This window comes from Phasianus colchicus, chromosome 19 (genome assembly GCF_987193195.1).
Source record: "Phasianus colchicus chromosome 19, bPhaCol1.hap1.1, whole genome shotgun sequence".
Lineage (NCBI taxonomy): Eukaryota > Metazoa > Chordata > Aves > Galliformes > Phasianidae > Phasianus > Phasianus colchicus.
Genome location: NC_143454.1, coordinates 8,338,976 through 8,353,387, shown reverse-complemented (window position 1 = coordinate 8,353,387; position 14,412 = coordinate 8,338,976). Strand labels below are relative to the sequence as shown.

Here is a 14,412-nt window from a genome sequence, read left to right as displayed (position 1 = left end):
AAGGAAAATAACACACATCAACTTATTTCTGAATCACATCCTCCAGGAGCCTATCTCGAGCATGTGACAGTGCCTGTGGGCTGCGGGAAGAGCTCTTCCCCTCCTTCCCAACCCATCAGTGCAGCTCCTTCCAACTGAGAAATTTCTGTTGGGGCTGAGGCAGCCCATGAGCACACCTCGATGCCACCTGCTGCAGGGCTGCTGTGGTGCAAGGCTCCCTGCAAGCATCTGTGTGCAAAGAGTTAATGTGATGGTGGCCAGGAACCTGCAGAAATAGAGCAGCTTGGCTCGTCACCTCTTGTCCCCTCCCCTGCTGGGGATGCTGAGCTATTACTGAGCACGTTCCTCGGGAGATGTCACTGGGAAAAAATACCCTGCAAGCACGGGGAGCTGCTTTCATCTGGTGCCTGTCTGTCCTCTGACACGTTTGTGGACGTGGGGCTTTGCTCTGCATGGCACACACTGGGGCCAGAATGTGACATTCTGGGAAGGAAGCACACACGGCTCATGGTGAGAGCAGAGCAGCAGTGTCCCATCAGTGGGGCTGTTCTCCTTCATAGGAAAGAGGAAACTCTGCCTTTCAGCACACCTGGAAAGCACGAGGCTGATGGGACTGCAGGGCAGTGATGGATGGAGCATCGAGCACACAGTGGAAGGAAAGCAACCCCCAGCATCACCAGCTGGTTCATGGCCTCAAAAACCAATTCCACCAGCGAGGCACAGCAACCACTCTGCATGATGCTTGGTGGAGAGCACAGTGATTTAATCACACTGACTGGAGCAATGGAGGCAGACGTGGCCAACACCAAGGCAAACTCCAGCTGAAGATGAAAAGCTGATTTAATTAGAGTGAGATAATGCCATTTCCTCGTCGACCAGAACACTGGAGAATGCCAAGTTGAAGCAAAGCATGGGTGAAACTAGAGAGGAGCTGGGATCTCAGAACATGCAGCTTCACCAAATTCATAATGCTCCGAGAAACTGTGACAAGCTTGTTTGAAAGGTGTGAAAGAGTCTTGGAAAATGCCAAAGTATTTCAGCACCTTCTGGAGGTTGCTGAAGAAACTGGATTTTTCATTGGGAGATGCTCATTTCATTCTTTCCTGTACCTCCTGGACTCATTCTTAGTTTTTCCCTCTGTTTCAGGGCTGATAACAGCACCCTTCGCAGACATCCTGAGAAGTTTCAAGCAGGTAAATATTTAGCCAATGTTTGGAGAAACATAGGAAGAAAACCATAACAATACATTGCAATAATTCCACTCCCTGCCACACCATTGGCACAAAGGTCTCCGGTGCACACCCTACCCATGCCCTGCTGGGAAGGGCAGCACCCAGCTGCAAGGTGTATGGGGATGGAGCAGAGCTCCCAGGCACACGTGGGCAGGAGCCCCCCAGGACCTTGGAGCCAGCAGGGGCACTGAGAAGGAGTCTGCCCTGCCCGTGGCATTCCCTCGCCAGAAGCACCTCGTGGCTCCCATCTTTGCTGGAGGGCAGACAAGAAGTGCACGGATATTGGAAAATGCTGAGTTTGCTGTTGCAAGGTGCTGAGTTTGCAGTGAGCGTGGGGCACGAAGGAGTAACAGAAGTTTCCTCAGCTCCAAGCAGCCGTGCTGCGCTGCGAGCGGAGCTACCAAAATCATTCTTAGCTCTCAGTGCAGGGGGTTTCCCCTTTAGGAGAGCATCAAGGTGGGTATGCAATGCTCAGCACACAGCAGCTATTGCCCAACGTGTGCACACCTGGTGCTGAGCTCTGCTGGGTGGCACTGACCCCTAGAGCTATGCGCAGTACCCAGAGCACTGCAGCCTCTGGCTCTCCCCATTGCCTGATTCCAGCTGCAGCTTTGTGTTCCCATTGCTTGAACCAGGGCTGCAGGTTTGGCAAGTGAGAGCATCCCTTTAGTGAATCGAGCAACTGAGAGAAAAACCTTCACCTGCAACGCTGTGAGAAAATACACTGCATCTAAGTTAAGAAAAAAAAGGAGGGAAGGAAGGAAGGGAGGAAGGGTGGAAGGCAGGAGGGAAGGAGAGAGGGAAGGAGGGAGGGAGGAAGGAGGGGGAAAGGGAAGGAGAGAAGGAGGGAAGGAAAGAAAGGAAAGAGGGAGGGAAGGAGGGGACAAAAGAAGGGAGGAAGGAGGGAAGGAGGCAAGAAAGAAAAAAAGAAGAAAAAAAGGAAGAAGAAGCAGAAGGGAAAAGCCCCTACCCTTTATTTATAGAAAAACTACATTACCCACAATTCACGGCCACGTGGGAGGAAATGCTGTTTCTGCAAAGGAGGTTTAGCTTCAACAGCTGCAGTTTAAAAGCGAAATGCAGGGGGAGGGATGGGGCTGAGCGCTGCAGGGCGGGCGGTGCGGGGCAGGGAGAACCGCTGCGCTGCGCTGCGCTCCGGAGCGCGGTGTGGCTGCGGGGCTGCGGTCGGAGCCGCGCGGGGCCGGGGCTCGGGTCACTTTGCCGCAAAGTTTGACCCGGCCGAAACGCTGCGGTTGCTGCGGGTGCCCCCCCCCCTCCTCCCCCCCGCGCCCCCCGGAGCTGAAAGGCTGAAACCCAGCGGGGGGGGGGGGAGGGATGTAGAGGGGGGGGTGGGGGGGGGAACCGGCGTCGTTCCCGTATGCATGAATGTATTGCGAGAGAGGAAGCTTGCGACAGCCGAGAGGCGGAGGCACCGATTCTGCTTCTCTCACCTCCCCGGGCATTTAGCAGAGAAGAAGCGAAGAAATAAAATAAATAATAAAAATCTCTCACCGATCGCACGGCAGCGCGCAGGAGCCTCCACCCCAACCTCCCCCCCCTACCCCCCCCCGCCTCTTCCATCCCCCCCCCCCCCTCCGCCGCCACCGCCGCTCCGCGCCCCCGCGCAGCGCTCGGCGCACGGCCGCGGCCCGGAGCTGCTCCCCGCGGAACGCACGCGGGTGCGGGGCGGCACCATGAGCGCCGCCGGCTGAGAGCGAGGAGGAGGAGCGGGAGGAAGGTCGGACGGCTGCGGACAGCGCTCGCTCCGAGGAGGAGGAGGAGGAAGAGGAGGAAGGGGGACCGCGGGGTTCCCCCCCCCAGCCCGCCCCGCCGCCGCCGCCGCCTGGGATGTGACGGGCGGCGATTGTGCGGTGCTGAGCGGCCCCGGGGCGGGGGGGGGCAGCGCGGAGGGGGGGGGTGGGGGGTGTTGAGTTGTGTCGCTGCCCTCCGCGCAGCCCCCCGGCACGGAGCGCTCCGGCTATTTCTAACGAGGAAAAAACAGCCAACCAGACGGCGGAGGAAGCTCTAAAACGCACTTTGTCGCTTTTTCTCTACCCGTCGTGTTTGGGGTTTGGTGCGGGGTTATTTATTTATTTTATTATTATATATATATATTTCTTTTTTTTTTTTTTTTTTTTTTTTTTGCTTCTTTCTGTTATTATTGTAATTTTTTATTTTTTTCTGTGCGAAAGGAAGTTGTGAACAACTGCGAGTCAGGAAGTGGAAATCCACACCGGTTGTGACAAGCCGGGGCTCCAAACTATTTCATTATTTATATAGATGTGTCTATCAACATTCTGCTTTTCATCCAAAGAATAAAGGGAAATGCCGGCTGGCCCCACGCTTGACGGGGAATGACAGACCGCATCTGAGCAAAGGAAGGACTAAATATATCAGCTAAAGCAGCACCGGTATTTATTGAACTCGAGAGACTTTTTTTTTTTTTTTTTTTTTTCCTTCTAACCTAAAGACCGAACGAGAGATTTAAAGGGTCATTAAAAGGGGAACAATTTGCAAGGCCCTTTGGCTTGTGGAGCGCAGCAAACCTCCGGGCAGGAGCGGCGTTTGTAGGACGGGCACCACATCAAGGCACCACGTCAAGGCTCTGCGCGATGAATTTTCTATCCTATGGATACCACTTTTGAGGTTACGCACCAAGAAGATCTGTAATTGATCTCGCACCCGATCATTTCAATGCCTAATATTCCCCAGGATTGCTGGAGTACCCGAGGAGCTGCGTCGGACTGTATTCGGGGTATGCCATGGGCTGTATTCAGAGCATTAGCTGCAAATCCAAAGTTTTCCGGGAAAGTATTTCGGTGATTGAAGTCAAAGCCTCCATCGATCCCATCCCCACCAGCATCGACGAGTCCTCCAGCGTGGTCCTGCGTTACCGCACCCCGCACTTCCGCGCCTCCGCGCAGGTGTTGGTGCCCCCCATCCCCAAGAAGGAGACGTGGATCGTGGGCTGGATCCAGGCGTGCAGCCACATGGAATTCTACAATCACTACGGGGACCAGGGAATGTAAGTCGTTCCAGAGCGCGTGTGCGTGTGTGAGTGTGAGTGTGTGAGTGTGTGTGAGTGTGCGTGGGCATTTGTGAGGTGAGGGGGAAGAGCAGGGAGCCACGGCCTGGCTGGGATGAGCCAACAGCACGGTTGGGTTGATGCTTAGAAGCTGGCTACTGTGAAACTTAGCAGGACTTTCTCCTATGCTTTGAAATAGCGAGCGAGCTGGTGCCTGCACCTTTTAAAGCAGTGGGTGTCCTTGTCTTTCTGATGGGAACACGCTCAGAAAAACGTGTTGCTGGCAAACCAGGAGCAGCACCAGAGAGCCAAGCCCCAGAGCCAACCCTCCTGCAAAGGGCATCCCTCTGCATCCCCCCATCACGCACTGCGCATTGAGGCACCCCGGGGCAGCCCTGAGGCTGACACTTGTGGCTGCTCCCAGCCCCGTGCTGCTGTGCTGCAGTGTGCTACCAGTGCACCCGGGGCACGGGGGTGGCATGGGGGAACCTGCTTGGTGTGCTCCTGGCTGCAGGCAGCCCTGAGATGGGTTTAACCAGGGGGTAACACTGCATCACCTTGGGGCAGGGTTAAAAAAAGACATTGGCTTCATTTGGGGTAATTGGAAGAGTGGGAATAGGCATACATATCTATAAGAGTGGGAATAAGTGTATATATATATATATGTATACATGTGAGGTAGGAGCAATGTAGGGGCTGTTGGCACTCCAAAAGCCCCGTGTTACCGGTCAGACAGTCACAGCGAGACAAGAATGAGTCAAATGGAAATGTCACCTCCCTGCTGTGAGCAGTCAGCCCCCCCGCAGCCCTCCGCCGGCGCTCTGCTCGTTGCAGGCTTTGGCCCACAGTGCAGCCGGCAGCAGCTCTGCGTGCCTGCATGGAGCTGCAATTCTGCAACTCATGGTGCCGGCAGCGCAACCCTGCAGTGCCTGAGCTTGGAGAGCAGAGCTGGGTGCAGCGGGGGCTGCTCGGCTCTGGGAGCACGGAGGGAGGATGGAGGGGTGGGAGCTGCCGCCCCTCTGCTGATCCTGGGGGTTTGGGGGGTGATGCTGGTTTGGCCAGCGTGGGTGGATGGGGAGGGTTGAGGGAGAGGGTGGGAAGGTAGGGCTGGAGAGGAGAAATTCGGACGTAGCGCAGTGCCCTCCTGGAGGCCTGAGCATCCGCAGCCCTCCGTCCCTGCTCAGCTGCAGGCACAGGTCGGGCAGCTCAGACATGAGCAAAAACATGCAGGGAGATGCAGAGCACGGGGAAGGGCGCACCAAGGAGCAGCCCTGAGGGACAGACTCCTGTCCTCACGTCCTCTCTGCTCACTCAGAAAGCGCCTGGAGGTGCAAACTGCAGCACCTGGCCAACGCCGGCAGCAGGAAGAGAGCAGCTGAGCTTATCTTGATTGTAGAAGTACTTACAGCAGGCCTGAAAGCTGGGGGCTTTTTAGCTCCAAACCCTTCTATAGCAAGGACAATTTGTTGCTCAGACATCCCCAATTCCAGGCCGTGGGGATTCGTTTGCAGGTGTAATTCTCACATAGGAACCAGCAGCCTTTAGTGAGCAGCTGCAGGGTGACGTGGGGATGTCCCCAAGTGCAGCTCACATCCACCACAGCAGGAGGAGCAGGCAAGGAAACAACGTGCCTCTGCTGCTGTGGGCTCACCCCACACCCCCACCTGTGCTGTCTGACTGCTCTGCCCCCGAGTTCCCCCGTTTGTAAAGCAGGATGTGGTGCAGGCTCCCCATAACGCGTTGCTTTGAGAGCTGTGGGCAAAAGTTTGCTGTGAGCAGGCAGTCAGAATTAAGAGCTGCAGGTGTGTGGGAGAGCCATTATCCAGAAAGCCAGGGAAGCAGAGAGACGTTTCCCTGGGAGGCTCATCGGGCTGATACGGAGGAGCCATGCAGATGTAACCAGGATGCTGTGCCACCATCTGACAGCCCTAAATAAGGGCTGAAAGGCTGCTTCGTGTCATTAGAACACACTCTGGAAGATCTCTGTGCCCTCCCTGAGGCTGTCAGCCATCGTAATACCCTGACCTCCATGGAGCTGCATTGCTTTGTGCCATTCGTCCCAGCTTTCCATGGAGGGACACTGCTGGAACAACCATTTTTCTCTTCTTTTTCTTCCCCTTTCATCTCTGTGGTGGCAGCAAACAGAAGACTCCAAATGAGAGCCATGGGTTGGGCCAACCCCAGCAGCAGTGCTTCCAGCAGCCCCCCAGTGCTGGGACAGAGCAGTGAGGAATAGCCAAGCAGATGGAGCTGTGCATCAAGCTCAGTGCAGAGGCATCAGTTTGACACGTGCATTTAAAGTGGAACCGATGATTTTTTGGCCAGATTAGGGCATTTTTAGGCATATGGAGAGAGAAATAACTAAAGCTTCAACCACACGTAAACGCTGGGGTTATTTTGCTTGTGGCTCACACTGCCAGGAGCACAACACCCTGGGCAGGAGGAAACGGAAACACTCTGTCACCTCTCTGCATGCAGAACTGGGGAAAACCCCCTTCATCCCAGCGCTGCTGTCACCAGGCAAGGCTCACCCCAAGCACCAGGGCAGGATGCTGCTGTGCCACGTGGCACCATCAGTGCTGGGCCGTGGGGTTCTGACCTGCAGGACCCAGCTCCAGCGGAACCAGCATCACCCAGTCCTGCTTCTTCATCTCCATGGAGACGTGCAAGGAGCAGCGCAGATGGTGGTATGCAAAACAGAGCGAGAAATAATGCAGTTTGAATGGGATCAGCTGCAAATCTCAAGGAGCTGCAGGTAGATTTCCTGCCCTGAGAGTCACTGGGACAGTGCTGTGCCATCGCTGCACGTTAGTGGGCACCTCTCTCTGGTCTGATTAATTCTCCCACATCCGCAGCCGCCCCTGCAGGGCTGCAGGAAAAGCCTTTGGTGCTCTTACAGAACGCCGTGGCTGATTTATAAGGGTTATCCCCGGGCTGCTGCTGGGCAGAGTGCCTCTCCTGGTAGCATGAGGATGTTTGTTATGAGGGGTTTGGTCTCTGGCGATGCTCATTCTGATTGAAGGTTTCGGAGCAGCGGGAAGGACAGAATGACAGCCCAGAACCCGCTGGTGTTGGAGCTGATCAGCCACAGCAGGCCTGTGAAACCAGAGAGGATGGTGCCTTTCCTGCTGTTGTCAGTAAAGTGTTTACTGGGCACTTTCTGGCCTTCCCTTGGCTCGACACCGCCGCAGGAAGGTGCTGATGCAGCTGAAGATCGTTCCATTGCATTCTTTCCAGCACCACTGCCGCATTACTGAGTGCAGATACGAGGTGTGCTGGCAGCAGGGCAGCCACCAGCAGCAACCACTGCAGCCTCTGCTCTTCACAGCCCAGCGTGGCACCTTCCCAGCCACACAGCCTCCATCTCTGCACCTTCTTGTCACAGCCGTGACCCTTCAGGACATCGGGCTGCAGTCATGCTGAGAACCAGGCACGTGGACTGCAACCCTAAAACAACTGCTGAAAGGGAGGGAGAGCCTGAATTCAGCCTCCTACGTGCATCAGGGCTGCAGGGAGCAGCCCGCTGAGATGCGTCCTCCGCTGTGCGTCCCTTGGGATGGCTCTGGGTTGGAGGGGAAATGAGCGAGCATCCCTGTAGCAGGGCTGCTGGGGGTCCTTCTGGCTGCTGCAGGATCACGTTGACTTCCAGGGAAAGGACTCCCTCTGCCTGCTGGCTGCAGGGAGCAGAAGGCTGCAGCAGCCGATGCCGCATCCCATATCCGCACATCCACAGCCACGCAGCACAGCGCTGTGCTGACCCCAGGTCCTGCCCTGCACCTGCAGGTTTGTTCAGGTACCCACGAAAACCATCTATTAAGTGACCCCACGAGGAATCAGCCAGCGACTGCCAGACGTGTGCAGCACGGTGCTGAACGAGCCGGTGATTACAGACACGTTGGCGCTTTTCGGTCGTTAACTAATTAGCAATCAGCCTTGTGAGATGGTCACATCAGTCCCAGCCGGTGGAGAGGAGCAACGTGTCCCCAAGCACCCCGGGAGCTCTTCTATGCCGGCGCTGTGGGATGGCAGAGAGCTGCTCTCCCTTTTTGGCTGACCTTTCCATCAGGCTGGCACACGGCGCGGTGCCACCGGCGCTGGGATGGGGCAGCGTTACCACCCTGCTGACCTCTGTTTCTCTGATTACTGTAACATCATCCCGGCCTTTGAACCTGGTCCTTCCTGGGCTGTAGAGAGATGGGTTACGCTTCCAGCATCATGCAGTCAGAGGGGAGGGACCGCAGCTTGGCCGGAATGAAAGGGCACGTCTGCAAGCATGGGCACAGCATCAGAGCAGCGAGGGGAAATGGGAGCCTGGGGGGGGGGCAGGAGGCAGCACTGTGGGCAAACTGAGGCCTGGAGAGGGTCCTCATTGTTATGAATGGCATAGAAAAGGTCTTCTTTCAGGTTGGGTGTTAGGAAAAACTTCTCTGAAAGAGCGGTGCTGCATGGCACAGCTGCCCAGGGAACGGTGGGCTCACTGTCTCTGGAAGTGTTCCAGCCCTGTGGAGACGTGGCACTGAGGGCTGTGTTGGTGGACACGGTGTGGTGAGCTGGGTTTGGGGATCCTAGAGGTCTTCTCCAGCCTTTGTGATTCTATGATTCCTGCACGAGAGGGATAAAACCTAATAAAAGCCGAACAGGAGTGCGTTCCCACTTTGTTCCTCTCCTTCCTTGAAGTCCTGCATGTTTCTAAACGAATTAATTAACACGTTATCTGTAATTTGTTGGTTTTGCAGGTCAAGCTGGGAGCTTCCAGATCTACTGGACGGTAAAATCCAGGCCATCAGCGACTCGGATGGAGTGAATTATCCCTGGTACGGAAACACGACAGAAACCTGCACCATCGTGGGTCCCACCAAGAAGGAGTCCAAGTTCAACATCAGCATGAACGACAACTTCTACCCGAGCGTGACGTGGGCAGTGCCCGTCAGCGACAGCAACGTGGCCAAGCTGACGAGCATCCACCGGGATCAAAGCTTCACCACCTGGCTGGTCGCCACCAACACGGCCACCAACGAGATGGTGACCTTGCAGACTATCAAATGGAGGATGAGGCTGGGCATAGAGGTGAACCCCAGCAGACCCCTGGGGCAGCGTGCCAAGCTGCAGGAGCCCTCGGCTCAGGAGCAGCCCCAGGTCCTCAGCAAGAATGAGCCAATACCACCCAGTGCCCTTGTCAAACCCAATGCCAACGATGCTCAGGTACTCATGTGGAGGCCAAAGGACGGACCGCCGCTTGTGGTGATACCTCCCAAGCACCGATAGTAAAAATCCTGGCGTCCCGGCACTGAAAGGGAGAAAAACAAAACTGGAAACAACGCAAAACAATCACTTAGGTGTTAGAATAAACACGTATAATCTGAGCGAAATCAAAAATGCACTTTTTAGTCATTCAACAAATGCAACCATTCTACCTTCTCCCATTGGGACGGATTTCACTGTGCTAAAGCTAAAGAGGAGACCTCAGGGCGGGGTCTGTCTCACCACTGGATTCCTAAGGGAAGAAACGAACACTGATGTCTACCAGTATTGCTTTTTTTGTTCTCTTCCCTATTTCAGTTCCTGTTTGAACTTCAGTCTCATTAGCTTGCCCGGACTGCCCACAACAATAAGAGCATTTTATTTGGGATTTTAAGAGTCTTCTTTTTTCCTTTTTTCCTTCTCCTTTTTGGTTGAGAACAGAAGTTCCTGGGGCAACAAGTCAACTATTTAAGATAAGGATTTTTCTTTTTTAAGCTGTAAGGTTCTGAGTTGCAAATCCAAGTCATGCGGCCTTATGTAGACTTTGCTTTGCATTGCCAAACTTTTGCCTTAAAGCTACGTCTGAAAACAACAACAACAACAACAACAAAAATACCACCGGGCAGAATGTCCTTTCTACAGAGCTTGTGGGAAAAGAGCTTCGGAGCGAGGAGAAGACGATCAGCACGTCACAGGTGAACGAGAAGGGCATGAGATTGGAAGAAGCGCCATCAAAAGAAAAACCTTCCTGGTTTTAAATCGAGGAAGCTCAGAAATCATCTCAGTTTCAAAGCAATGCAAATAAACTGCTGTAGGATGGAGCTCCGTGGCCATCTCCCTGCTCAGCAGGAGGAGTCGAGCTCACCCCATTTGCACTTCTCGGCGTCGTAACACGGGATAATCTGATGGGCAGAGCCAGCAGCTGCAGCCACAGCCTCGGGGTCACCACCGTGTGCGGAGGCATTGAGACACGCGGGTGTAAGAGAGGGCAGATCCATCCACCACGTCTACCCAGCAATAGCCACAATTCAGGAACAGCCGTGTCTGAGCCCAGCAGGCACCATTCCTAGCAGACACTAGAGACAAAAGCTACAAAGAACTCTTCTTCCTACGGTAACGAATCACGTTGGGGTTCGTAGGTATTTTTCTTCCCAATGACCTCATGATCTACACAACTTCCAGGACCGGGGTGAGACCGTACCCATCTGGTTATGTAGCCAAGGATCCTGCATGGGGCGGTAAGCAGGGAAGACCCACACCTTGGGTGTAGATCCTCCAGTCAAGAAAAGCGCATTTGGAGCAGGAGCCAAAACCTGGCTTTCAGCAAGAACCTCATCCAGATGGCTTCAGAGATAGCAGATGTGTTTCTGCAGAGGAAGGAGGTGCGGGAAGGTTGCTCTAAGAGGGGAGGAGGCAGGGGGTGCCTGTGGCAGCGCTTTCTGTGAGATAACGTTTCTTCCTTCTATTCACAACACGCCTCCAGAGCTGGGGCTGAGCAGAGCCCAGCTGCAGATGCTCCCAGCCCTGCAGAGCTGGTCCGAGCAGGTCTCGGTCCCACGCTCGCTGCTCAGAAGGCTCTCCCATGGGGGAGCACCATTCGCTGCTATTGCCACCTCCTCCTCCCCCACAACAAGAATTTCTCCTCCTTTGCTTCGCCAAAGCCGCACCACCTATTATGGCAACGGGTTCAGCATCTCCCCTGCGTGGGGAAAACACGCCCCACAACCGCCTCAAACCAGCAAACGTGGATGTGGGGTCCCTGCAGCTGCCCCCCCCCAGGCAGGGTGCCCTCCTCCCTGTGCTGCAGAGCTGCTCTCCCCCTCCGACGGGAGACCCTGCAGGTAGGCAGGCTGACGTCACGAGCAGCTTGCAAACAACTGGACTGGATCAACCCCAAACCCATCAGCCAAAGGTTGCCTGCATCGAGGCTTTGGGACGATAAAGGACGAAGCTAGGGAGGCTTTGACTTGCACAGTCACTCTCTATTAAACTCCGTTTTCTTACATGGATTCAGATCCCAACTACAGCTGTACCGGCGCAGCCCTCAGGACTTGGCAGTATTTTCTCCTAGGCAATACACGCAGAAGAGGACAAAATGGGAGCTGTGGGTGATTGCTGGTAACACTTGCACACACCTCTGCTGCTGCTCCGGGCAGACCGGCGGGTGGGAGTAGAAGGGGTATTTATGTCTGGTATTCACTTTGTCTCCAGGTGCTGAGTACTTACAGTTCTCACTGATGTCAGCATGGGTCGAACAAACGGGGCCCAGTTGTCTTAATTAGCTGCACAAAGGAATTCCAAGGAAAGATTTATTCTCAGTCACCAAAAATCACATTCAGGGAACACCTATGTCCTTTTCCACTTCGCTTCGTGTTGGACTCAGTTTCTCCCAGCACATTGAGTACATCTGTTTCCTTCTCCCTGTACCTGGTGGACTGGATGCACCCATGCAATTCCATACCGACCTCCTGGCTAAGTTGTCCCGTCGCACTGAACAGACCCAGCTGAGCAGTAAATACAAAATCCAACCTTCACTTTGGGTCAGCTTTGCATGGACCTCTCCCTCCCCAAAGAATGCCTTTATCCCGTGCCTAGTTTGGACCGTGCCCCCCTCCGCCTCCATCCGCACCACCACACCCAGCATAGAAAGTGCTGCTGCCTCTGGTGAGATCTCACGCTTTGTGGTTACAAACGATGTTTTTCCAATGCTGCTTCATTGCAAAACTGACAAGGACAGATGGGCTGTATCTGAAAGGAAGGGTGGCTGGAAGGGGTGGGTGCTGCCGGCACCGCTGGGTGACAGCTGGGGAGTGGGGTGGGGATCCAGGGCATCCAGGAGAGTAAGCTGCTGCTCTGGCAGCATTCTGCAGCAAAACTGGAAAGGATGCACTGGGAAGGGGATGGAGCACGGAGCACTGCGCTGCCCCAGCACTGCCAGCAGCACCAGGGTCAGGAGCCCAGCTGAGCAAACCCAGACTCAGAGCAGTGGGGGGAGGGGGGAAAGAAGGGGAGGTGGGTTGGCCCATTCATTCTGCACGGCCCTGGGAAGGCGAGGGGTGAGGCACAGCAATAAGACTTGTCCTTGGTCTTGCAGAGATACTGTGAAAACAAACCCACGATGTACCAAGTCTGGACACTCATGGCGATGTAAAAACAAAACCCTGCTTTTATAACAGACGGAAAAATAAAATGAAGTTTTCAAACCCGCCTGCCTGAAGTCGTTTGGGTGTTGGCTGGTTTCAGTAGAGCAGTTCCCCACCTCGGCTGCAATGCACTCATGGTGAGCAGGGAGCTTTTTCTCCCCATTGCAGCTCTGACTCCGCATCAGACAGAGCGAGGAGGTTTCTGGTTAAAAATACCAGCCAGCATCCTGCATTTTTCATTAGCAGGCCGTGTGATGGGAGGACAGAGCAGCGATGGGAGCACACAGCAGCCCAACTTCTGCAGCTCTGATGCTGTTTGCTCAGTTAGCAAAAGGCTGCAGCCATAAATGCTGCACCTGGGGGGATCCCTCTGAAGGTGGTAGCCAACCTTTGCTCAGCCTTTTCTATGCTGTTGTTGGGTCCCTGCTCCCATCGCCCCAAACCGTGTGCAGGCATGCAATGCAAACAGCGTCGTGCTCTGCTCAGGGAGATGCAGCAGTGCTCAGCAGTGCTATGGGTTGGAACACTGCAGGGGAGGGTGAGCACGGAGTGCACGCGAGAAGGAATTCGCATGGATGGAGAGGACAGGTTCAGAATGGGATTCATTTCCACAGTGGAAACTCTCCAGCCTCATCTGTTGATAGGAGGCTAAATTTAGGCATCGCAGTCTGGGCGGGAGGAGGGGGAGAGGGGACGGCAGGCAGTGCTGGGTGCAGGGGGTGACAGCCTGGGAGCACCAGGTCACAGCAACAGCACAGAATGCAGCAGGGATGGGCAGTGCTGCCAGGACGGCGCCAGCACCTCGAGCCTGCTGAGCCCACAAACCACACTTTGCCCTCCCAAGGTTCTCCCACCTGGCTTCAAGATTTTCTACCCTCCCTGTGAAACAGAAGGCAGCAACGTCTCCTTGCTCTGCGGCAATATTCTGCTCACCTTGCCCCTGCTCGGGGCTTTTTGCAGGGGATTTCCCTCTCTGCTGGTACAAATCAGGTCTCCTTTCCTCTCTCTTCTATCTCACACCTCTGTAAGCTGCTCAGATGCAGCAGCTGCTAACACCAAATTTCATTCCTCTGTGTTTTCAAGCTTTAAAGCGAATTCCTTTAAGCAACACAGCAACATATTGACGTGAACTGAAGAACCTCAGAACACCAGCTGAAAACCCACACTGTGCCACACGCACACAGCTCCTCCAACAATCTGCATTGGGATTCCCTCACACATGGCCCCAGTGACCCCAGCACCATGCTGGGTGCACAGCCCTGGCAATGAGTGCCAGCAGGAGAGCCAGAGTGGGCTGTGAGGCTTCCTAGGGTTGCAGAGGGCTCTGGAACACAGCCCTTATCCTGCAGCAAAGTACAGAACTGAGCATGAGGCAACATGGAACAAACCACCGGCACCTGTGCTGAAGGAGCGCATCCCCACAGGAGCCCCAGTTTTGCTCCTGGAGGAAGGAAGGGCTCATTTCAGGCCACTGAGGGCCACTCATTGCCCACAAGCTGCCTCTACCCAGCCCCTGGGGCTCAGCGTGACATTTAAGAACAGAAACTCCTTCGGCACTACCAAGGGCTGCCATGCCTGAGCCTCTCACAGGATTTTTTTTTCCTTGTACGAAATGCTGAAAGCAATGCACAAGGACAGCACACATGAAAACTAAGACGGGGGATGAACAAAATGTCACTGCAGCCCATGGGGCTGCCCTGGTGGGGACACGTACAGGGGGTGAGAGGAGATGGGCTGTCACTCACAGGCACAGAGCAGCACCAGAAAAGCA

At 54.9% G+C, this 14,412-nt stretch overlaps 1 protein-coding gene across 2 annotated transcripts; it reads left to right on the top strand.

Annotated features, from left to right (window-relative positions):
- The first annotated feature begins 3,112 nt into the window (after positions 1-3,112).
- FAM78A (family with sequence similarity 78 member A) lies at positions 3,113-12,701 on the top strand. Of its 2 annotated transcripts, XM_031601739.2 has the most exons (3): positions 3,113-3,306; positions 3,425-4,257; positions 8,994-12,701. In XM_031601739.2, exons 2-3 carry the CDS (start codon positions 3,995-3,997, stop codon positions 9,520-9,522), a joined length of 792 nt encoding a protein of 263 aa, XP_031457599.1. In that variant the 5' UTR covers positions 3,113-3,306; positions 3,425-3,994; the 3' UTR covers positions 9,523-12,701. The 2 variants fall into 2 exon arrangements, with proteins under 2 accessions (XP_031457599.1, XP_031457598.1); XM_031601738.2 differs by lacking the exons at positions 3,113-3,306; positions 3,425-4,257 and adding an exon at positions 4,266-7,012.
- The last annotated feature ends 1,711 nt before the right edge of the window (positions 12,702-14,412 follow it).

Coding starts and splice junctions, on each gene's coding strand:
- FAM78A (XM_031601738.2), top strand. CDS start 6,603: ATGGAGAGAGAAATAACTAAAGCTTCAACCACACGTAAACGCTGGGGT. Junction 7,013..8,993: donor CAAATCTCAAGGAGCTGCAG/GTAGATTTCCTG, acceptor TTGGTTTTGCAG/GTCAAGCTGGGAGCTTCCAG.